A 25,925-nucleotide genomic window follows, 5' to 3' on the forward strand; every position below is an offset into this window, starting at 1 on the left:
TTTGTGCTATACTGAGAGCAAATTCGTCGACGTTGTAATTATTTTCTGGTCGAAAGTTACATTTTTCCGTAACCTCATTGAGAGATGTAACATACAAAGCGATATTGTCTTTAGTGAAGGCTTGTGCCCGAGCAGCCGAGGTGTTTTCAGGCCTGCCGAGAGATATCTATGGATTCTGTTATCACTAGCTGTTTCCTTTTCTTTGTTAAATAGGTTTTTTGTATTATTTTTAGTTACAAATTTAAAAATTAATTTTTTTAAAATCCTTTAGTGCCAAACCGAAGAATTTAGTTTCCATACCCTTTATATGTTGAGCAAATTCATCTTCCATTACAATTGTTTTTAGGGACGTTGAAGGTTTTCGACGTTAATTGTCATCCTATCTTTTTTTTCTCGAACATTTCTCAAAGCCTGCACCATATTTTTCTCCTGACATTCTTGTCTCTTAGGCTTAGTTGACATTGTTCTTCAGGCTTCAAATGACATTTCTCTGTCGTAAAAAGAAGACTTCTTAGTTTTTAAAAGAATCAAGTCTAACCTACCACACTTACTCTGAAATAACTCATAAGCAAAATTAACGGCAATTGTTCATAATAGAAAGGAATTCACGTCTGAATACATGTTGTGAATTCTGGAAAAGTTCAAAATTTTCTAGGGATGCAAATCTGTTTCCATGCTCCGACAATCTATAAATTGGATTATTAAAACAAAATTTGTTTTTAGCGAGGGATGCACTCTAAAAATTTTTACGAGCTGAAGGATCGGGAACAGAAATCCAATTGCGATAATATTTCATGCAATCAATATAAGCATTAGTGGAACCATGTAAAAGGCAACCATCCGACAGTATTCTCCTTGTTTGCAGAGAAGGCAAGTTTATGCAATTGGTGATGAACTCGTATTGGCCTCTATGATGGGGCCAATGCATTCGGAAGTCCAAACATCTAAGAAATTTCTTTTGAATTGGTGAACAATATTCCAAATGCGAATGTACGAGGGAACAATAATCAATAAAGTCTCTTTAAAGAGAATGTAGATAACATGTGATGCCATACAAAACCCAAAATGCTTATTGACTTTTCGAAAATATAATCATAATGAGTTTTAAAAGACAATTTTGAATCAAACACCACACTGAGGTCTTTTATTTCATTTACAACTTTCAAGACGCTGTCATTTATTTTATGAATATGTTGGTATACATTTTTCAGGTTACAGAATGTTATAAGATAACACTTATCTATATTTAAAAACAATTGATTCCGATCACACCAGTCATATAAGCTACCATCCTGAGGAAATTTAATGCGTTTAAAAATTTTCAAGTCGTCGCACAGTGGGACGAAATCAGAAATATGTGGCCAAAATTCTGAAACAGCCCAAATTCATTAAAAAACTTGATGATCTTTGTTAAATTGCATTTATTTTATTTTAAAACATGGTTTGCTAAATTTGTGATCGAAAATTTACTGAAATATGATAATAAAATAAATAATTAAAATACAAGATAAAAATTTTCATATTTAAAAATTGTTAGTGTTTGATAATAATTATTAATATAATAAGAATTAAGAAACAATCAAAACAAAAAAATAACCAGCCTGCTTAAAAGAAATATATGTATACATAATTATTAAATTTCATAATTTTGGAAACTTTTTCCTCGGTATCACTTTCTTCTAATTCCTTTTTTAAAAGTTGATGAGCTTCTGGTAGCATTTTGTTAATTTTCTTACTGTGTACCTTCCTTAAAGAAGTCATTAAGAGATCTGATGACAGAAGAAGCCTATTTAAAAGATACTGATCGCTGTTTATTCTGGAAGATCTCCTGGTATTATATTGCCGATATTTTCGCATATCTTTGTTTCTAGACTCCTGTGCCTCTTCTGTTTAACTGCCCAATAGGAAGCAAAGTTGATGAAATAATAACTGTCCCATGAATTAGAAATTTATGTACCGTCATAGCCATGTTAAACCATCCATATTCGTCAAAAAATATTTTCGCCGTTTCAATGGCGTATGCATTGTATGCTTCAAATTGTATTTCTTCTCCACAAGCAATTGTTTAAAAATCACAGAAAAACTGTAGATTAAATTTTCCTATATTCCAGTGGTCTCTGCTGAAATTTTGGGAGTATTAAAAAATCGCCTTGCAGTGTTCCCATTAGATGTTCCGCTTCCTCCTGCCCGCGGTTGGTCCACAATCAACCCAAGCTTGCTACGAAATTCCTCTTGAATTTTTTTTTTCGTACTTCTACACCTGCCTTGTCAGCGGTTCTTGCTTGCCATTTTTTATGTCTAAACTTCAAATGATACTCTAGGTCGGCCCACTAGAGAAAGTATTGAATGTTTAGATGTCGAAAATACAGACGTAGAAGGAGTCTCTGCTCTCCAAGGTACTAACTCCTTCTGTGCTACCAATCATAAGGCATTTTGCTTAAAAAATCGCTGTTCACATCTCCTACACTTCCTCAAGTCTTGAGGAAAATTCAGAACACAGCCGTCTATCATTTTTCTTCAATTCAAGAATTAAAGTTTCTTTCTTCAATATAGTAAAACTTAATTAGATGAGCAATTAAATGGTCCCTCTGGTATGAGCGATTTTGTTTGCGTTTTTCGCGAAGAAGAGAAAATAATTCCTTCCTGCAGAACATATTGAACTCAAATCAATCTCAAAAACACACTCATTCGTCTAAAATAACACATATAAACTTACATCAAATTGCTGAATCGATAAATGTACTTACATATTTTGTCAAATATTTCGAAAAGGGGCTAAAAGGGGCATTTCAAATTTTGAGGGATTTGTTACGAAACTTTACAGATTCATATCCCATTTATATAAGGTGGGGCATTGTGGGGCTTTTTTTATAAGTCACCGCAAACATCCAAGTTGACAAAATTTACGACACTATAAAAAATGTTTTATTTAATGTAGGGCACAAACAATAACTGCAATATAATTAATCTGTGAAAAAGTACTTACCTTGAAGAATATTGAGGTATAATTTCAGTAATATATGTTTAATACGAAGCTGAAGACACGCGTTTGAAATAACTTGATCACCACCAGTCTGAACACCATTAAAAAATGAATAATGGCAAACAGAAAGTTTGTGCGCTCTCAGACAACGTAAACAGTTTTACAATCAGCAATAACTAATTGTACTTAATCCTTCAGACATTTGGGCGTTCAGAGCAGGTAATATTATTTAGAAAAACAGATGTTCATTTTTCACAATTTTGGCCACGTATTTTCAGTTTCGTCCCACTGTGCATCAGCGTAAAGTAGAAAATTAGAATAATTGAAACAAAATTGTAGATCATTGACAAACAACAAAAATAATATTGGACCACAGTGTGATTCCTGAGGGACACCTGATGTGACTTCGAAACTGCGGGATATAAGATAGCCAATTCTGACTTGTTGACATCTGCCCGATAAAAACGAAAACAACCAAGTGAAACTGTCAAATCCTAGTTAGCTCAGTTTAGAATCCACTTGAGACCTTTCTTGAAATGCATTATTATGAAACACGTAGTAAGACAATAAGTAAGAGAAGATTTACCTTTACAAAACCCATGTTGATCGAGGAAGAAGACTACTGTAGTAAGTTGTTTCGCAATAATGCAGTCTAAAATTTTAGGGGATCACTGATTGGTTGCTCACCCCTCTGTAGTTTTCTACTTTGGTTCGTGTGCTCGATTTAAAAATCGGAGACACATAACTACACCTCCAAACATCAGGAAATTTGGATTTCATGATGATTCAAACAATAGGAACAATGGAGCAGTCAAAGTACAAATGCAGTTTTTTATAAGCACACTTGGAATATCGTCGAAGCCACAGGAATAAGAAGATTTAAGATTGCTAATGTTTTGAAAAACATGCAGTAATGTGACCTTCAATCCGGTATCAAAGACTGTTAAATTAGAAGAATTGTTATTTTCTCAATTTGTTATGGGATCAGTAACATAGACTGTAGAAAAATATTCCGCAAATAGGTAGACTGGAAATATCTGCTCCATTGTCCAATTTCTGAACTTTAACACTAACATCAACTTGAGCAATATACGAAGAATATAAATTTTCATTAAGGGCGTTACAGCGAGATCTAGCCTGTTTAAGATCCCTGTTAAACCATATCGGATAAGATCTACCGGATTTAATCATTTTCTTTGGAATATAGTAATTGATGCCTGTAAACAGAATGTCATAGTATATGGAGACTTTAATGTCATCATTTATATTATTGAAAGCAGAATGCCAGTCAACAGATGCCAAAAAATTATTAAATGAGTGATAATCTCCATTAACAAAATCAAAAACATAATTCTCCGAGAGTAAGGGAGCAGCCACTGTACAAAATACAGACCACATATACGGAATATGATGAAAATTTACATTCGATAACATATCCATGACCTTGCTAATTTCTATATCCTTAATATTAGAAAAGATTAGTTCAAGAAAGATCCCTCTTTCATTTGGGATCATATTAATTTGGTTCATGTTCAAAAACGAATACAACCCACTGATTATATCAAAATTTCTCCGAGGCCCTGCACACGACATAATTTTGCGACTCCAGTTTTTTTTTAATTTAAAACAATCTTGAAATTTTAAGGGATACGTCATTTGCTGAATTCAGTCTTATCTTAGCAGGTACTAGCCCCACCCGCCCACCCTTTATTTTCGTAGAGGATATGTCATTTGTCAAAATTGATCTTATTTTAGTAAGAACTAGCCCCGCCCACCCGCCCTCTCTTTTCTTAGAAAGTATCTCATTTGCCAAAATCAGTCCTCTATTAGCAGGTACCAGCGCCGAACTTTTCTTAAAGGGTATATCATTTGCCAAAATCGGTTTTATTTTAGTAGCTACTAGCCCCGCCCACCCGCTCTCTCTCTTCATAGAGAATATGTCACTTGCCAAAATTAGTTTTATCTTAGCAGACTCTAGCCCCGCCCATCCGCCCTCTCTTTTCTTAGAGGGTATGTCATTTGCCAAAATCAGTTTGATCTTAGTAGTATTAGCCCCGCCCACCCGCCCTCTCTTTTCTTAGAGGGTATGTCATTTGCTAAAATCAGTCTTATCTTAGCAGGTTCTAGCCCCGCCCACCCACCCCCTCTTTTCTTAGAGGATGATATGTCATTTACCAAAATCAGTATTATCTTAGTAAGTACTATTGACTCACTTTTACAAAAAATTATCAAAATTTGGAAACATAATAACAATTTTTAGCGACAAAAACAACACCGCCGTCTCTAAACAACCCTGTATATTCCATGAATATATTTAATATTTCCGGCACTATAAATAAAGATACTCCAAACTGAATTTTATATCAGGTAAATTAAAATCCCCTGCAATAATATATTTGGACTCAGGGTATTTGGTAAAATATTTTCCAAATCATCCTAGTGGTTCTTATAAATAACTTCGGCAGAATTAGGAGGAATATAGACGCCTCCCACAATAAAGTTACTACTAAAGTTACTGTACCAGTAATGGCAGTTTTTTGAACGGGTGTTTCGACCGCGGAATTCAAATTGTCTAAAAAATTTGTGGGTATGCCACCATAGGCAGGTTTCCCCTATTTTTCTAAACGAATTATCCCATTTTTTATAAACTATACCGTTACACACTGTATATAAGTAACGAGTAAATAAATGCGGTGATTACGTGAAAGCTACATGAACATCCTGTGCTAAAGACACGTTTTCTCTCACCAAAAGACACGTAGATTCGTTATTCATCAGTTGATCTGTATTGTAATTTTGTCATTTCATTTTATTTCATTTACGCGTCTTCTTAATTATTCGTTGCCAGACCGAGAGTATGACCCGAACCTAACTACTTTGAAAAATCTCCAGCTACTGGATTCCTCACTTTCTGTTTATTGCGGTGGATCGACGGCCGTCAGAACGAACGATAAAAATGAAGGAAACACCGCTTATCTTGCGCGGAAGTTTGCGTTTACATCCTTGTTTATTATTATTCTCCAATCTGCGAATAATAAAAAATAACTCATTCAGCGTGTTATCAGGAGTAGAGGTGCTGCTATTAATAATATCGGCCTACATTATTGACAGACATAAGCCAGTAATTTATTTGTAATCGTTTAAGCTCCGGAACTCCCGGAAGCGGTGCGTCGTGAAAAGTCTGCTGGCTTTAGCCGTCCTAATAGCAAAATAGCGCTTTATATATTTATGTTCCACTTTTTTTACTCGTTTAAATATTTCCAGCGAAACTAATTAAATGGAAATAGTGTCACGTATAATACTCGCAGATTAAATTTGGAATTATGGTTTACACAAACGAACACACACGCCTCAAACCGCAAAAATCTGTCGATATTTTGTTTATACTTTTATGATTAAGTCACAGAGACTTTTCTTCCATTTTTCAGCAAAGTGCAATTTTTGGCTCGAGTGTCTAAAGTCTTAAATAAAAATCGTGCGTAGAGGAATTCCATATTTAAAATTCGATCATCCTGTATGCGCTGTAATGCGAATGGCCGCGAACATGTGCTCAGGTCATCAACACCAAACAACATTCGCAAGTGAGCTTTAATTTGTCTTAAAAAACAAGTTGCATTGAGTACTGTGGACACCTTCTCCAAATAACCCTCAGTCCATCAGGACCATCCCCATTCAGCCGGCGGCGATGTCCTGCAAGTCTCCGTCGTGCACTCTCTTGGAATTTGTTTACTTTTTTATGTACCTAGTTCTCGCGCGCGGAATTCGTTGGCCTGTTAGTGATAGGGCAGTTTTCGAGTTCGCCTCTGGCAAGGCCTCTTCATGGTGGACTTGGACGCAGTCTTGCCCCAGGTGAAATACTCGATCACGTTGCGTCATAACCTCGCAGCAACCGCAGCAGGTTCTTAACATTCAACAGAAACACAAAGTTTCTCCGAGTATAAATATTTTTATTATAACTTTAAGGCCGGCCAAATTATTGTTGCTTTAGTGATTTATGCGGCTTCACGACGAAAATTTATTACGTTTAATTTCGCAGAAATGCACGGAGAATTATTGGAGAAAAAACAAAGTCGAGTTAGCGGGGCGAAAATTTATGGCGATTTTGACGAAGCGCCACCTCGAGGCGGTTGCTGCAGGTTTTGTGGTTAATGTCTAACTGTTGTTAGACGAGTTGTACGTTTATAATTAATATTGGGAATTCAAGGCCGGCTCATATTCACCATTTCAAAATATTTGCTTTATTTTTAAGCAAAAGCTGTTCGAGGAAGTGCTCGCGAGGAAAGGTGTTTGCATGAATTATGGAAAATTTACATGCTAACGAAATCGAGACGGCGCGTCCCTTCGACTGGAGATTAGTCACCCTTAACATTGTCAATTTGCGTGTTGGTGGTTCGGAGTTAGTCACCTGAAGTCGGAACAACACGCAAGAGTTAAACAAGTAGCAATGAATTTTTCACCACGCTACACACTAATTGGTTAGCGGTCTCAGTGAACTATGGAATCTCAAGAATTTGACACTATGTACTGTCTATAATATTTTGCATTGAATGTATTTCGAACACGAATTTCTTGTACCAATTCTTTCTGTGTTCTTCTCTAATGTTCTAATCTGAATTTATTCGTTTTGATCTCGGAATTGCATTTTCATTTAAAGATTTTTTGGGTTTCTTCTGAAGAGGTTTTTAATCAGACCCAATTAATTCGTCATAAACTTCATTTAACCTAATGCCTGTTTCTGGAGGCTTCCGTTTCTCGAGCCGACCATCACCAGAACTTTCTTGACTATGTATACATGATAACCTTGCCATATCGTATCGTAGTCCGCCACCTTGAAAAAATTGTTATGTTATATCTAATTTTTCTCAATTTGTCATTAAACTTTACTTTCATGCCCGGTATATTTTAGGGCTACTGATACTATTTTTAGCAACCGTAGGACAGTCACGAGATATGTTAGCTTTAGGTAGGCAGCTCATTGTGCTTTTATAAAAATGTTATATAATCTTCAGTTTTATTCAAGGTCATATACCACTGTTATATGGTATCTAATGATAACATTCGTTCCACTTAGAAATTACAGTGTTGTTACTTAGAAATTATGTAACATAACCACATTTTCTTTCCATGAAAATTATATAAAGTGGTTTTGTGTCGGAGATGTATATCTATGTAATTATTTCAATCTGCTGAAATTTAGGGACCAATTTTTGATTAGACAACGGGACAAAGAGTTAAAAAAAAATTGGTCGGAGGTTATTTCGGTAGAACTTCCTTGGCCCCTAAGGTGCAGCCTAACAAATTCCGCAAAACCAATCAAAAATTTTAAAAATCAAAAAATTGAAAATCCAAAAATCAAAATTCGAAAAGTCAAAAAATCGATGAAAACATCACAAAATTGAAAAATAAGTTATTGAAAAATTTAAAAATCCAGAAATTGAAGTTTACATAACTGAAACCTTGAAAAATTGAGAAATCGAAAACTTGATAAATCGAGAAGTCTAAAAATTGAAAAACCGAAAATCGTAAAATCCAAAAATTGAAGAATCGATTTTTTTTCAGTCTTTTTATCAATTGATAAAGTAAAAAATGGGGAATTGAAAAATCGAAAAATCAAAAAAGTCGAAAAATCGAAGTCTAAAAATCGAAACATCAAAAAATCGAAAAATTCAAAAATTCAAAAATTCGATCAAAACATCACAAAATTGAAAAAACAAAGTATTGAAAAATTTAAAAATCCAGAAATTGAAAAGTTTCCAGACTTGAAATGTTGAAAATTTGAGATATCGGAAACTTGAAAAATTGTGAAGTCTAAAAATCGAAACGTCGAAGAATTTTAAAGATCGAAAAGCCGAAATGTTAAGAAAATCGCAAAATCGAAAAATTAAAAAATCTGAAATTAAAAAATCGAAGAATTGTATTATGAAAAGTTGAAAACTCGAAAAAGTAAAAAATAGAGATTTGAAAAGTCGAAAAATCAGAAAGTCGAAAAATAGAAAGATTGAAAAGTCCAGAAATTGAAACATTCCAAAATTCAGAAATCTAAAATTTAAAAATCGAAAAATTGAAAAAAAAGTCGCGAAATTGAGAAATCGAAAATTAAAAATTGTGAATTTGAGAAATTACAACACTGAAATGATGAAAAATTAGGAAATCGAAAAATTGCAAAATCGAAAAAATGAGTAATAGAAACATCCAAAAATTGAGAAACCGAGAAACTGAACAATAAAAATTTCAAAATATCGATAATTCGAGAGATCGAAAAGTTGATTGGAAAACGTGACAAATCGATAAATTTAAAAACTGAAAAATTAAAAAATCAAAAAATCAAAAAATTTTAAAATCGAAGAATCTAAAGCTGAGAAATTGAAAAATCGAAAGACCGAGAAATCGAAATATAAAAAAACTGAACAACGTAAAATTAACAAAAATTAAAAATTGAAAAATCAAAATATGGAAAAATTGAAAAATCGAGAAATCGAAACATCAAGTCTTCGAAAAATTGGAAAATTGAAAAATCGAGAAATCGAAACATCGAGTATTCGAAAAATTGGAAAATTGAAAAATCGAAAAATCGAGAAATCAAGAGATAGAAAATTTTAAAAATTAAAAAATCGACAAATCGAAGAATCGAAAAACTGAAAAATTGTGAATATGAAAAATTACAATACTGAAATAACTAAAAATTGGAAAATCGAAAAATTGAAAAATCGTAACCTCGAAAAATTGGAAAATCGAAAAGCCGAAAAGTCGAAAAATCTAAAAATCGAAAAAATGAGAAATTGAAACATCAAAATATCCAACAGTCGAGAAGTCAAAAAATCGAAAAAGTGAGAAATCGAAATAGGCCAGAATCGAAAAATAAAAAACTGAAAAATTGAAACATTTAAAATAAAAAAAATCGATAGGCAAATCGAAAATTGGAAAAATTGAAAAACTGAGAAATTGAACAATCAAAAATTCGAAATATCGATAATTCGAGAAATCGAAAAGTTTATTCGAAAAAGTGACAAATCGAAAAATTGAAAATCAAAAAATCAAAAATGTCTAAACTCCAGGAATTGAAAAACCGAAAAATCTAAAGCTGAGAAGTTGAAAAATCGAAAGATCGGAAAATCGAAACATCAAAAAATTGAAAAATTTCATAAATCTAAAATTTTAGAAATCGAAAAATTGAAAAATTGAAAAAATTGAAAAATCGTAAAATTCAAGATCGAAAAACTGAAAAATCGTGAATTTGAAAAATTACAACACTTCAGTGACGAAAAATTGGAAAACCTAAACGTCGAAAATTCGAAGAAATGTAAATTAAAAAAATTCGTAGAAAAAATGAAAAATCAATAAATTTAAAAACCGAAAAATTGGAAAGTCGAGAAATCAAAAATCTTTAAAATCGAAAAATTGGAAAACCGAAAAATTCAAAATCGGAAGGTCGAAAAATTGAAGAATCAACAAATTGAAAAATCCCAAAACTCAAACATCGAAAAATTCTGAAATCGAATAACTGAAAAATCGGAAAATCGAAATATTGGAAAATTGAAAAGCCGGAAAGTCGAAACCAATCGCTTAATCGAAAAATTGAAAAATCAAGAAATTTAAAAAACGAAAAATTGAAAAGTTGAAAAATCAAAAATGTTTAAAACCGATCGAAAAATCGAAACATCTAAAAACTGAACAATGTAAAATAAAAAATTTGAACAATTGTAAAACTAGAAATATCGAGTTAAAAAAATTCAAACAGCGAAAAATTGATAAGTCGAAAAATTTAAAAATCGTAAAACTTAACATGGGAAAATTGAGAAATCGAATAATGAAAAAATCTAGAAACCGAAAATTTGAAGAATTGAGAAACTGAAGAATAGAAAAATTGAAAAATCCCAACACTGACATCGAAAAATTGGGTAACCGAAAAATTGAAAATCGAGATATTGTTAACGTGAAAAATCGAGAAATTGATAAATCGAAAAATTGAAGTTGGAAAATCGACTAATTGAAAAGCCAGAAAATCGAAAATCCCAAGAACGGAGAAATCGAAAAATGGTTCTATCTACAATTTTGATTTTTTTTCCGAAAGCCTCGATGTCTAAGATAAAAATTCAACACGTTTCATAAACCACCAGTTTAGGACTATGTTACTTTTTACCATTTAAATAACATTTATTCGACAACATTGTCAGATGACATCACCAATTCCTAGGGGGCTATGAACGGATATATTTTCGCTAACAATTTACCATATTTCCAATAAACTGAAAACCTTTGCAAGATTTCAAAGCATTCGATTTTACAATTGTAATGTTAAATTGTAAATTGATGTTATACAGTTTTGATTTTTTCCAAAAATCTGGATGGCCAAGCTAAAAATTCGACACGTACCTATTCATAAACCACAAATGGAGGGATACGTTATTTTATAAAATTTAAATAACATACAGACCCAGTTATATAAAATAATAAAGTTGCAAATCTATGTTTTATAATTAATTAAAACTATTGCTTAGAGTGACTACAATCTTTTTCAGCCATCATGCTATATAGAGAAAAATGGGTTCAATGGTTTCAAGTCAACATAGCGGAAACTCTTATTAAATTCTGAATTCCGATTTGCATAAGAATGACGATAATTTAGTGCTCGAAGTGCAACCATTACTTATTTCGTAGGGATAATTTCTGCCAGGGGCGGACCCACTTTCGTTTTCTCCCAAACCTATAATCTGTCCGACTTCCGGGTCATCTCAAAGAAAGTTCCCCGTAACCACCGCGAAAAATTTGCCTTTAAAACGTGACATTTCGTTGAACTCGGAATTTCTAATAAACATCTCAGCAATTCGAAGCTGCCATAAATCGGCGTTTGTTGATAAATAAAATAGTTTTTTCTTTAATTGCCAGACATAATGGAGCGCTAATAAAAATTACAATAAATAAACCCGTTCGAATATTTAAATAAACCTGCCACAAAATAAATAATTTTCGATTGTTGACGTGTTGTTTGATTTGTCTCCGCAGACATCTCCTAATTAATGGCCGTGCAATACCGAAAAAAAATCCTGACGTTCTTAACGCTAATTTCGCATTCTACGCTATGTTTGCGCCGACAATTCGCACCTGAATGTGTATTTTCCAATTTGAGCGTTCGCCATTTTGACGGGTTTTTGATCAGTCGAGGTCATTATCGTGAATTCCGGGCCGAAATTATGTTAAAAGAGAAAATATAAACAAGAAATTTAAATCACACAAGAAAAATGCGAGGAATTTATACTGTTACTACGCTCGTTTGGAACATTAGAGAATGTCAAACATGACATAATGAACTGGTATAAGCTGTCAAATCCACTAAATAACTCCAATACTTTATCAGGAACGCCGGCTTGCGATTTGAATATCTTAACTAGTCGTGTGTTTTCTGGTTTAACGAACAGATTTTGCAATCACTGCCACGATAATACAGTGCTTTAAAGCTACCTCTCACGTATCTAACCTGTTGAGTGCAGCGTGGAACTGGTGCCAGTCGTAAATTATCAAAAATCGTAACTGTGGCATGTTCCAGGGGTCTATTTCCTGCTCCGTGCTGTTTTGACTCTACGAAAACGATTCAAATTTTTTCTATCGTACGTCTTTGATTAAAGGTACAATTAAAGTTCATTACGATAACCTCTAACTTGCTATAACATAATTAATTGAAAACAAGCGATCTGTTTGTTGCGGCAAGGACGCCTCCTAGGTCCGAGATTGTTCACAGAGTTTGTCAGTGATACAAACGACGTAAATTCTTGTCATTATTGATACGATTTTGTGTCTGCGTTGTTATGAATGAAATTTTATATTGTACGATAGGCTCGATTCAGATTTAACCAATCACCACCGGGTGAATCCGGTACGATAAAAGTGTTATTAGACACGCGAGTGGGTATCTGAACGTGTTCGCTTCCGGGTACGATAGATTGTCGTTTCCGCTTTAAATTGCGGTTTATTAGAACCGCAGATTGCGCTTTTCAGTTCGACGAATTATGGCGAATTCTAGAAATTGATAAGGAGCAAACCGCGAAACGTATTTTCCGCACCAAGCAAGGGTTTATTTACCTGTCATTAAATAATTAAATTAAATTGGTATCATTAAAGTTAAATTAATTACCTCAATTAATGTACAGTTTGATAGTAAATTGATGTTAGTTTTCATAGATGGTACAACAATGGCGCAGTCGATGAAGGAAAACCACAAAGAGGGATTTATTTGTTTGTTTTCAGTTTGGATGCTAATAATGTCATCCATGTTATTCTTGGAAAGTTATTCTACTACTTATGTAATGATAGAATTATTTACTTAGTGTGGAGAATGTGCGAACACAATCTAGTTGGTGTCTATGAATAAAACAATTGTTGATTGTCTTTTTAATTAATTGAGATAATTAAAATCAATCAACCTTTTAAAACAACTAACAACTTTTACTGTACAACATGTATCAAAGGGCTCGCCATTTACGTCATAACAGTAATGAAGGCCATGAATAAAAGTGTTTTGAAGACCTCAAATTCTGACTAACTTTTTAGTTTCGTAGAAATCACGATTTGACGGAAAACGAAAGTGTGTCTTGAAGATGATTCGTAAGATTTTCTACGGCAGCGAGAGCAACTATGTTTTAATCTGGATTTCTCGAAACAGACAATATATCAAGCCGCTTGTTCTTGATGTAGCAGAACAAATAAACACGTGTGAAATATAAAGTGCACAGGTAAAAATTATACGCGTGCCACCTGGTGTGAGAAGTCGTTAATACAAGCTACTCTTTGATCTTAATTTAAATGTTTAATATTTTGAGACGGCGGTTTTGATGGAGTGGGTTCCGTTTCTTATACAACTCGTCTTATTGTGCGTAAGATGTTTTCCTCTTCCGCTTCGGCACAAATGAGAATTAATGCTAATGACACACTTTACTCTCTAGTATTACTTCAGTAATTTTCATGCGCTGTTATAAATATTGACATTTGTGTGTTTGTGCTCATTAGGAGGTCGCTTAATAGCTCTAATAAGAAACCGAAATTGTCAGTGCATTAACGAACGCCTCGGAATACTAAACTCACTTACTTTTTAATGGAAAAAACAAACAGAATTAACGCGTTTGGAGAAAAATCACTGCTAATAATTAGGAAGGCGGGCTTTTACGCACAATTAGAGGAGCATTTTGTCAATAAAGCCGTTCCGATAAGACGTCTGGGAAGCTAATTGCCTCTGAATCATGTTAAACATCCTGATTAAACACATTTTTGTGGACAACAACTCGTCTGGGCGGGCGCGGGCTTCTGTTTTGACGCACGTTGCCAGTGGCGGATCGTCAGGGTTATAGGACGCCAAAAATCATTCGGCCACAACTTAGCTTGTAGTCCTTTATCTTACTTTCATGATAACCCGCCAACACTTACAAAAAATTAAAATTACGTCAAAAAAATCTTTAAAATTTAATGTTATAGTTACAATAATGTGCCAAAATTAAGTATGCCATCATAGGCAGGTTTCCCCTACATAGGAGTCTATTTTTACTTAAATATTATCTTAGACGTCAAACATAATAAAAACGCAGTATCTTCTAGTTCAGTGTAATGTCGTCAGGGATTACTTTTAGGTCCTTTATTTTTTACAATTTTCGCTAGAGATATACTTTGTTCTATCAAAAACACAAAACACGAAAAAATTCTAAATTAAATTACTAAAAAGCACGAAAACGATGCTTCAGCCCCGAGGGAAGTTCTATCTAAATAAACTTAGACCATTTTTTCTTTTTAAATTAATTTCCTTAGCATTTTAAATTACGTGACATTTTAAGACTTTAAAACTTTGAAGATAATCAGATCGCGTTAACGCGGTCTACCGCCGGCCGGTTACTTATTAAAGTTGTTTTTTGACAAACCTAGCCGCTCTAAGAATAGATTGGCGATAAGAAAACAAAACAGATTTAGTCGTATCCGTGGAGATCTGCAGGGTTTCGAGGACGGTTTTCGCTTGGAGGAATTTTCCGACAAGATGAAATTACGTTCAATCAAGTAACTCTCATGTCATTTTTCGCCGAAAGGGGAAAATATGCTCCGAATGTTGTTTTTGTAAAGTACACTCGAGTTGTGCTTATTCAGACTTTCGAAATCTCCATAAGTTGAAAGCCATTTGCTTCCAGACAAATGCCCTCGAATTATGGTATTTTTTTGTACGTCTGCTTTTCAGGAGATTGATCGATGTGGAAAAGTACAGTGCCTGAAGTGGGACAGGGGTTAAAAGTGCTCTGAAAGTCTAAATGCTTCTGGTCATAGCGTTTATATTGTTTAAGTCTGTGAGTTGTGACGGCGATTTCGGTTATTTTAGTCCAAAAGTTATTTAGAATATTAGCATTTAGATAAGTTTGCGGCATTATGAAGCAAGATTTTGTAAATGTGGGGAATTTTTCTAAGCGCGAAATGCATGGAAAGAAATGACAAATAAAATTTTTCTAGGGTTGGATATTATAAAAAAAAAAAATAACTGAAAAGAAAGTTCTAGAAACTCAGTTAAACTTTTACTGTTAGGAATCTCGATTTTTTACTTCTCTAAAAAATTCACAAATATCAAATTTATTGTTATTGATGATGACTCGATTATTCAACAAATTCAGTCAATGAGAGTAGTCTAGCGAGTATCGCGAAAATTTAGACAAATTGCGCCGGAATTATTTTGTACATAACCGCTGTGTCGTGTAAACTTGAGTTATTGAGAAATAAATTATTGAGTTTAACCCACGCCGATTTTAATCACCCGTTCAACGTAATATTATGTTGACATCAATGATCAAAGTAGCCAATTATTAAGGAACGGATTTTAGGCTAAAAAAGTCAAAATAGGCTCTAAAATGGGTCATAAAATCGGGGGATTTAGGCCTGAAAATGGCAAAGAGTTTTAGGAAAAATAAATTTTAAGCAAAGTTTGGTTTTCTTTGAGATCTACATTTATTTTATTATTTTAGATAATCAGTGATCCTAATCTACATTAAAATTTGCATGACATATTTTAAATAAATATTTTTCTAAATTTTCTACAGCAAAATTTTTTCTTTTGTCTGTTAGGACATTTTTATACCTAGAGAAGGATCTCTCAACATGTTAAACTAGAATATTTAAAACTAGAAATTTCAGTGGTTTCATTTTTAAATCTTTTTCTACATTTTCGCTTTGTAATACTTTGTTGACAGGTTTAAGCCAAATGTTTCATTTAATTTAGAATTGCACAACAAAATTATGAATAACAATAAACGAACCTTTTTCATATAGTCAAAATGATCGCACTAATATATTGCCACTTCGATCCATGAACCATCTGGTCAGAACAGGTTCTGGGGGCAATGGACAATCGGCAAGGCTTCTCAGAAAACTTGGATCCTCAAATGAGCTTTAAGAAATACTTTCTTTACGTTGGAAAGTAAATCATTATCATCTTCATGTTGATTCCGGATAACTTCAGCTACTAAACTTAAGGCGTGAGCCAAACATGTTAGATGAATTAAGTTGGGATAAAATATTTCCAGATGTTTTAGTTTTTCGTATTTGATTCCTGTTGGCCATAATATCTCTGTATTATCATTTCAGAAATTGGGTCACAGACTAAATTTAAGTTCGGCTTACTTCAGATTAGTTACCTTGCCATATAGCAAAGTTGCAAATTTACTTTAATTGTGCAACAATATTAATGCAACTTTTCAACCGTGTAGTGGTAAATATAACCAATCTGATTAATGTAAGTCGAAGCTAATTTAAATCGATCCGAGAACACATTTAGATTTTATTTATTTATTTATTTATTTTTCAAAAATTGATACTTCTATGTAATTATTATGCGAATTTATGGAATTAATTTCACAACTAGTTTTCCCATTTGCATTGTGGAACATTAATAATTTATATTTACAATTTTCCCAGAGGCTTTACAGAAAAATTCTCCATTTTCTATTTGAAAAACGTATTTTTCGTCCATTCCATTAACTTGTCCTTTAAAGACGTTTTGACTTTGGGCACTTTTAAAAATGCCAGAAAATACTAGATGATAAACAATTTTTAAAACACTTTTACACTTTTGAACTCCACTTTACGAAAACCCAACACGAACTATTGATACAGGAAGAAGACTCGAAAAGAAAGTTGTAGGAGGGCTTGATGTATTTAACACATCAAAACTCTTCCTAGAAAATAGATACATTTGAGTAAATAAAATTTTCCACTCTAAACTGCTAGAACACTATATACACAACGTACATTAGTAGTTATTTTTTTTTTCGTTTTCCAGAATGGTTTCGTGGAGTGCAAGAGCGACATGTACTGCCCCCCGCGAGAGGGTTGCCACATGATAGTCGAGACCAGCAGGGATCAATGCTGTCGAAAATGCAAAGGTAGGTTTAGCCATCCTTATTAAAATCACCATAATCCTTCGAATTTTACAGGATGTACCTACCGCAACAAACATTATGAAAGTCACACGGAATGGACGGACCCAGAAAATCCCTGCAAAGTCATGCGGTGTGAAGCAGGAGTTGTCACCGTGTCAGATTTGCAGTGTTACACGCCTTGTGCTAATCCTTTGCCACCGGAGCCCGGAAAATGCTGCCCGACTTGTCCCGGTAAATGAGATTTTCTCTGTTCGATAGAGCTGCTCCTATGAGTTTGTTTTTATAACAATTGTTTGTTGACGGTACAAAGGCATTCCTGGACCAATCGGTCTTTAATGAATTCATGAAAGGGTTCACGAAGAGTTGATAATTCTGTTTGAATAAGCAATAATTAGGTTCTTTTCAGCGATTCAATTACCATTTGTGGTTTCTATCGGTAATTAAATAAGTGGGTATGAGCACGACTGTGCTTTGTACGATTGCACGGACAATGTTGATTAATTTTATTTGCACTGTTTGTTACTTTAATGAGATTGTTTTAATTTGTAATATTTCTAGCTATGTTTTTGGTTTTTCCTGAAAATAAGATAATAACCGCTAAATTGTGGGTGATTTTCGAGACGCGGTCCGCACCTGTAAACAATACTCGGAACTGATAACATCGCATTCGCTTTGATTATTATTGTTTCAGAAAAATTCCTAAATTTTCACAGTTGTTTACAACATCTTTCATAGGAAATATACTAAATTATATTTCTCGGAAAATTCTGAAAACGTAAATAAGATCATAAAAAGGTACTGTTTTTAATTGTTGTTACTTTATACGGTTAAAATTACATTGCTTGCTGCCCTCGAATTACCAACAAAGTTATAAAACATTGTTTACGCATCCATTATTCATAAGATATCATTACAAATTATTTATGAAGAGTTAAACACGGAATCATAATTACCGAATCGTTTTTATTTTCTGCGAAACCTGAAATTGATGTTCATAAAAGCGTATTAATGATACCGCTCGGAGCTGGATCATTTTGACTTGCTTTTAACAACAAAAGTAAAAAATCGAAACCTTAAGAGAAACGACCGGTGGATAAAATCTCAAAAACATACAATTTGAGTTTCTTGCTTAGTGACACATTTGGTTTAAACTCATTTCGACAGAACTTCCTTTGCCCTTAAAGTATAGTCGTACAAATCCTGCTTCTTTAAAAATTATAAAATTTGATATTGCGGTTTTCGGTTTGTGGTAACCTCTGTAAAGTAAAAACCAGTGGTAATTAACAAGTGCGAAAAAATGAAGTATTCTCAATTTTTTAATACATGCTTAACTTCGACTGTTCATGTTTATATGTACTTCGAAAGAATTTGACCAGTAGAATGTTTAAATTACAAACATGAGGGGTTCAAAGACAATAATGAAAATAAGAGGAGTCATTAAATAATTAATTACGATCAGTTTTTTCCCAAAAAAACAAAAACTTGAAAATTTTTTTTCTAGATGTCTAGAATAAAAACTCGACACGAATTAAATTACAAATACAGAAGCATGTTATTTTAAAAAATTAAAAAAACATTTATTCGACAGAATTGTAAGATGACGTCATAATTTTTTTTGGGAGGCCATTAACGAATAAATTTTTATTAACGATTTAGCTGACGCTCACGAAGTAAAAACCTTAAGATTTAGCGCTTTTTGTACGATTTGACAGTTAATTTTCGTGTTTTATCAAAAATCCAAAAAATTAATAACGTCATGTTTAGATATTGTCAAGTAGATCCCACTTTAAATGTGTAACGTAATACGTTGTGGTTTCACAATCTGTCCATATTTTTAGCCTTGTTTACATGGGTTGTCCTAAAAAAAAACAAAATTTGGGTTAGCAAATTTTACAGTTTATTTCAAAAGTTACATAAAAAACTTCATTGAAATTTCGATGAGATACTAACATTATTGAAATTTATTCATTCTTTCAGAAACTTGATGATGTTGGCTCAGAAAATTATTAAATAAATATCTGTTGAAAAATATATCGTGAGATGCAATATTGCTTGTGTATTGAGGGTCTGCTATTTCTTACTTGTACGGGATCTTCCAAAAAATTATAACAGCAAAATTTTTGATAGTTATGACATTTGACACATCAGGGGTCAATAAATGTATATTTAGATTTGTCACCATCTTCATGTCCATTTTTTTAGTTGTCGTGCCCTTTGTTTTTTATTCCCCAAGTATTTTTTTTATTAATTTCTAATATATCTAAAATATTTAAAATTTGTTACCTATACAGGTAGCAGTTTTGAAGAAATTTTGAAAAATTTATTGAAATTAAATCACTGGAATTAACTTGGTTAATAAATGTGTGCCATTCAATATTGTTTCAATATGATGATTAAATATTTCCTTACAAAAATTTACCATTTGAAACGTGTTTTAAGTATCTAAGAATAAAAAAATCATCACATTTGAGATGGGGTGGGCGGGCGTGCTTTATATTTTGTCTTTTTTTCTTAATATACTTAGTATTCTTTGAACAACACGATACTCAAAAACATGTTTTTAATGTCTTGTAAAAAATAAGTATTTACAGTTAAGCTCCGCCCCCTTGATTCACGGCGAATAAAAAAATCATCACAATTGCGACAGGGCGGGTGGGCGGGCGTCCATTTTGCCTTTTTGTTTTAATATGTGTAGACTTCTTTTCACAGCATGGAACTTAAAACATATTTAAAATGGAAAATTTGTATAAGGAAATATCGATTTTGCAATTAGGCTCCGCCTCATATTTGCAAAATCCATATTTCCTTGCAAAACATTTTAACCATGTTTTAAGTTTCTTGTTGTGAAAAGATGGCTATGTATATTAAGAAAATAAATTCAAAATTAAGCCCCGCCCACCCGCCCTATCTCAATTCTGATGATTTTTTTATTCGTCGTAAGCCAAAGGGCGGAGCTTAATTGTAAAATCCTTATTTCTCTATGAGAAATTACCATGTGAAATATGTTTTAAGTTCCTAGTTGTGAAAAGATAACTACACATATTTAAAAAAAAGGTAAAATGTAAACCCTTGTAGTTATAATACCTAATCTCTTTTTGAGACGAATAGCAATAAATCTTGTTGATTTAAACGTTGAGAACTATCTTTAACAATGCATAAGTACTGACAGAAAGCTACAGTGTAGAAAATGATGGCAGCCATTTAAAATGTGAGGGTTTCGGTGAACAGGCGATTAAATAGCTTAATATTAGTGTACCTCATTACCTCTAAAATTAGATTTTCTTGGAATTAGAGTTGTGAACCAGAAAAATGTCCCCCCTATCTGAGGAGATTTTTCGTCAAGTTGGCAGCACTATACACTACCGCAATTTGATTGGTTGAAAACCCAACGACAGCGACAACGTAACGGCGAAAGTTGAAAGTTGGTGAGGTTGGTCAACAGCAACGTCAACGGATGATATAAACGATGCATACGTTCGCTGCGCATTATTTATCTTATAACGGCAGCGTCAACGACAAGTTTATATATAATTCGACCTTTAAGCATTAAAGCTTTTAGAATAATTATTTATCGTAAAAAATCTTTATGTAATAGAAGCAAACAGTTTTTGAATTGAAATTCACCAGTCTTGATTAAAAAAAAAACTTGCTGTTAGTAAAAACCTTGTTGGGTAATACTATGATTAATCAATTAATTAATACTCAATTAAATAATGTAAACACAAAAGAAAAGAAAAAAAACTGCAGAAAAAGTGTAGCATACATGTTAGATGTAATGCCATTTTCCATTAGTTAATTATTACCTATCAAATATTCTTTCAAAAAAATTAAAGCAAAACAATAATTATCGTTTTTGATTTTCACGTTAAAAACCAATTCTCCCTCTCTCTCAGAATGCAAAATCAACGGCCAAGAAGCCACCGACGACCGCGACGTCATCTCCGACGACCACTGCCTCAAGTGCCGCTGCAACAAAGGCAAGATGACCTGCTCGAAACAAGCCTGTCCGGTCCTGCAGTGCACCGCCCGAAGCCAGTACCACCCCCCTGGCGAATGTTGCCCGGTTTGTCGAGGCACCCGTGCCGTCTTAACCGTCGCCAAAACGTGCCGCCTCCAGGAAATCTTCATGAGAGAGGGCGAGAAATTCAGCATAGACAAGTGCACTAACTGCACCTGTCTCGACGAAACGTCAATCTGCCACCGATCGGCGTGTCCGGTCTTGGACTGCGCCCCCGATTTGCAGAAGTCCGTTCCTGGAAGCTGCTGCAAGCAGTGTATCATGCCTGAGGAAGTTCGCACGCAGTGTAGTCAAGGTGGACGGTATTATGAGGCAAGTTTTCGGGCTAAGTTTGCCTAAGAAAGGACTTTAAAGAATTTTTTGCTAGGTAGGATGGTCAGTCGTGGGATTTGGATGCTTGCAGGAGTTGTAAGTGCCACAGAGGGATGCCGAGTTGTGCTATGACGAGGTGTAACGTGACGTTACCGTGCGCTCCGGGGACCAAACTGGTGCATTTGCCGGGAGAGTGCTGCGAAAAGTGTGTGGAAGGTAAGACGAAACTTCAATGGCTGTGATGTTAATTTTGACCGCACTATTCGTCTTTAGTTGAGGGCGTCTGCATGGTCTTCGGGGATCCCCACTACAAGACTTTCGACGGCAAAATCTACACCTTTCAAGGTTTGGGCAAGTACATGTTGATCTCCGAGTGCAAGAGCCAAAGCTTCTCCATCCGCGTCGCCAATGACTTCCCCAACAAAATCTCCAAGACCTATGCTATCACCAAACGAGTGGCGGTTCGCTATGGTGACATCCGGCTCAATCTACAACAGAAAGGTCGCATCAAGCTCAACCGCAAGAAAATAATGCTACCATATAAGAAAGACGGCAAACTCCGCATCGAGAAAAAGAACGGCAACGTGGAGGTGTTCCTCCAAAACGGCGTGAAGATCTTCTGGAGCGGGAAAAGCTTCCTCGAGGTGACGGTTCCAGCGACTTACAAGAACAAACTCTGCGGTCTTTGCGGCAACTTCAACGGGAACGTGCAGGACGATCTGAAAACGAAGAGAGGTCATTTGGTTAGGGACAGCGAGATTTTGAGCTTCGGAGGGTCCTGGTGTGCGGGTTCTAAAGCTACCTGCGCGGCTTCAAGTAGAAACACCAAGCAGTTGGCACGAACTACTTTCTGCAGCAACTACCGGCCCGAGAAGAATCAGAAGAACCGTTGCAAGTTTTTGGGGAATCCGGAGTTGGTTGGCGAGTGTGGGTCGAAGTTGAATTACTTCAAGTATTACAGAACCTGCAAGATGGATATGTGTAAATGCCCTAACGGGAAGTGTTACTGTGATAGCCTGATGGCTTATGCTAGAGAATGTGAGAAGTTGGGTGTGAAACTACCGGAAGATTGGAAAGTGAAGAGTTTGTGTGACGACGAGAAGATCAAAAGGCCTAAATTGGTGAAAAAGCCGAGTTTTACCACTGTAGACATCCAGAAGTACATCAAACAGAACCATTTCAACAGGACGAGGAATCCGCTTATGATACATTGAGAAATCAAAAAAAGTCAGCTAGTCAACTTCAGTATTTGCCAGCGCTTGTAGCTAATAACGTCATTGTACATAATTTTTGAGTATTATTTGTGTTTAAAATGGGGTGGTTTTTTGTAAATTTCGAGACCGCGTTTGCAGCAAGCCACTCGAGCAATAGACAGTGTGCAAATTCATGTTCTGAACCAAAGAAAGTTTGTATTTTTGCTTGAATCTCACATTTAAAATTGTTTTCTTTAAACAATTATTTGTATATACGTTTTAGTATTCTAGTTATATTTTAAAGATCTCTGCTGTGTAATATAAGTGTAATTTAATGTAAAAATTGTTCCTAAATGGTTATCTACTTCAGCTTCTTTACAACTTGCCACCTGTGCGTTATCTACGAATGATTTCAATCGATGTAATTAAAAAATGTATAGACGTGTGTATTTATCTTGTAAATGTTTGGTGAAAAGTAGCACTATAAGTGAATATCGTACCTATTTCTATTATGCATTAAGTTTGTATTCACATAAGACGTACCTCTAATATTTATTTTATTTAGTCGACGACCTAACAGTAAAATAGGAAATTCACGTTGTATTTTATCATCTATTTATTTTTATTGTATTTTTTTTTAAATTCCCTTGTTTTAAAAACTAGTTGTATAATAAAGGATGAACCTGATTTTGCCTCTTTCTTTACAACATGAAGCGTTATTCCAGCAGTACTTAGAAATGACTGATCGAAACCACAACCATAAATACGATAACCTTTCAGTAGGGTTTTTAGAAGTGTAATAATAAAGAATATAAGTGCGACTACGATCAGTTTGCGTGAGACAGTGGGGCCGAATCACTTCACTGATGTTCCTATTATCAGCACTAAAATTTTATGTTTGCGTAAGTAATGGATTCCTGGTGTGTATTGTATGTTGCCTATAGGTGAAATAATGCCCAACCCTATGCTCTCATCACATTTATTTACCCACAAATACATGGATTTTAGGTAGAAATAATTTAAAAATGACGTCGCACCCGCGTTTGAACGTTATAAATTATTATTGCATTTGATATGTCCTAGTAACTAAGGAGTGAGTTCAAACGTGGGTGCGATTCTTCACATATAAAATCTTGTTAGCTAAATCTCAATTTTATATAAAAACAAAACAAATTTTATTTATACCCCATCGTTAGTGCGTATATTTAACAGTGTTTTAACTAGTACATTTAAAAATTTAAAGAAATTAACAATTTCCTATTTAAAGCATAGACTATATATGATGTCGGTCAGGTAGTTCCATGAAGATGTCGTTAACGTTTCACATAAATATACACATTTCGATAACAGTCTTTGATCAAAACTTGTATACATATTAATCTAATTTAATCATTTACACAAAAGTCAACATCTTCATAAAATCTCTTAAATACTGTTTGTTATTTTAGTGAACAGGCAGTAGCCTTCCATAACGGAACTTTGAATTACTACCCGCATTATATCTATTACACCTTTTGAAAATAATACACTACATTGCTACAACATTTAAAAAGTGACAGACTATAGAATATTAGATATAGGATACGAGATAGCAGATCGACAGATATGAAAAGTACGAGGACGTGATGACAGGGATTTTTGGTAAAAGCAATTTGCAGCAATAAACAAACTATTGTACCTTACAGACTATCTCTAGAGTAGTTCTACAAATAATCCACATCAAAAATGTCGGTAAGTTGTAAACTGAACAGGTAATCTACACATGATTCAAAAGCTTTCCATTTCCAAAATCAACGGTGTACAGTATGTACATAAAATCGATATATTTCATCACATTTTTGATATGTGTGGTATCTTATCTTTGATATGTTTTAGCAGCCTCTTTCATTTTCTTAAATTTAAGCTAGATTTGTACCCTAAGTTGTTATGGCGTTAAATTTGATGTAAATGCAAATGTACAGAATGTGGGTGCAGACTTGACGTTCATTAACCGAATAAGCACTTGAGATATTCACTAAATTTTGGTGTTGAACTAGCTTGTTGTCTTTCTCTTTACGTTGTGCCTACTGTAGTAGATACACAATTGATTACTAATTAAGTGTAAACGTATGATGTTGCAGGACCAAACTTTACCAGTTCGTTTGTGTTAGACCTTATTTTAACATCAAAATACACATGAGTGGGTTATTTTAAAGTAATTTGTTTCCCTTCAGTGCTCTATAAGGTGTGATAATACAAAAAATTGGGAAAAGTTGCCATAAAATAAATCCGTGTCTATAATAATCGTTGCACTTGAAGGAATTTCCTGATTACTCGTATACTAAAAATCACCAACAGGTGCAATACTAAAGTGCGTGAACAACGACATACTGGTCCTATTAGTTAGAAAACACGTATCGACTCAATAGGCGGGTTGCTCATGCGGTTTTCACATAATTATTGCACCTGTTATACTTGTAGGTAGTACTTTTATAGTAACTTTATACATCCTCTATTATTATTTAGATAGTCGTTATAATAAGATTTAACATTAACTTGAAAATAATTTTCCTAGTCGTACCACGATTTCACAATTTATTGTTGTTTAAACAACTAAGGAACGTCTAAGACGCTAATATAATTGTAGTTGATACTGTGCGTTAGTAATATTACAGTGTATGGACTGTATGGGAGTAGTGAACGCTAATTTCGCCTCTTAGATGTGCTGTAGCCTGTGCCATGGAGACTTTTTTCTTCTCTGGTGTTTCTCCTCCGCAGTAATATGTTCCAAAGTTTGTACTTATTTCACAATATCTCACAATGCGCAATTTCGGCATTGTTGTTTCGGTTAATCAACGTCTCCTATATTTAATTAAGAAAGATACATAACTCCTTGCAGACGCTTTAAATGTGAGAGTCCAACATAAGTTTCCGGAGAGTTGTTCAGCAATAAACAGTAGTGTAGAATAGAACCGAACGAAATTCTTGATATTTTCATATTTACACTCGCGAGGGCAACCGTTAACACTGTTTCGTGCAGTAATGTG

At 34.1% G+C, this 25,925-nt stretch overlaps 1 protein-coding gene across 1 annotated transcript in view; it reads left to right on the forward strand.

Annotated features, from left to right (window-relative positions):
* Positions 1 to 23,586, forward strand: part of LOC135143373 (BMP-binding endothelial regulator protein) — an 88,394-nt gene extending 64,808 nt beyond the window's left edge. The window contains exons 4-8 of the mRNA XM_064075227.1: positions 17,277 to 17,379; positions 17,431 to 17,607; positions 21,270 to 21,706; positions 21,766 to 21,922; positions 21,980 to 23,586. Of these exons, the coding sequence (XP_063931297.1) occupies positions 17,277 to 17,379; positions 17,431 to 17,607; positions 21,270 to 21,706; positions 21,766 to 21,922; positions 21,980 to 22,920 (1,815 nt within the window). The 3' untranslated portion in view covers positions 22,921 to 23,586. The remainder of the gene's footprint in view (positions 1 to 17,276; positions 17,380 to 17,430; positions 17,608 to 21,269; positions 21,707 to 21,765; positions 21,923 to 21,979) is intronic.
* Positions 23,587 to 25,925: the final 2,339 nt, after the last annotated feature.

Source organism: Zophobas morio, unplaced genomic scaffold (genome assembly GCF_036711695.1).
Source record: "Zophobas morio isolate AGI-343-1 ecotype UQ-CSIRO unplaced genomic scaffold, CSIRO_AGI_Zmor_V1 ptg000004l, whole genome shotgun sequence".
NCBI lineage: Eukaryota > Metazoa > Arthropoda > Insecta > Coleoptera > Tenebrionidae > Zophobas > Zophobas morio.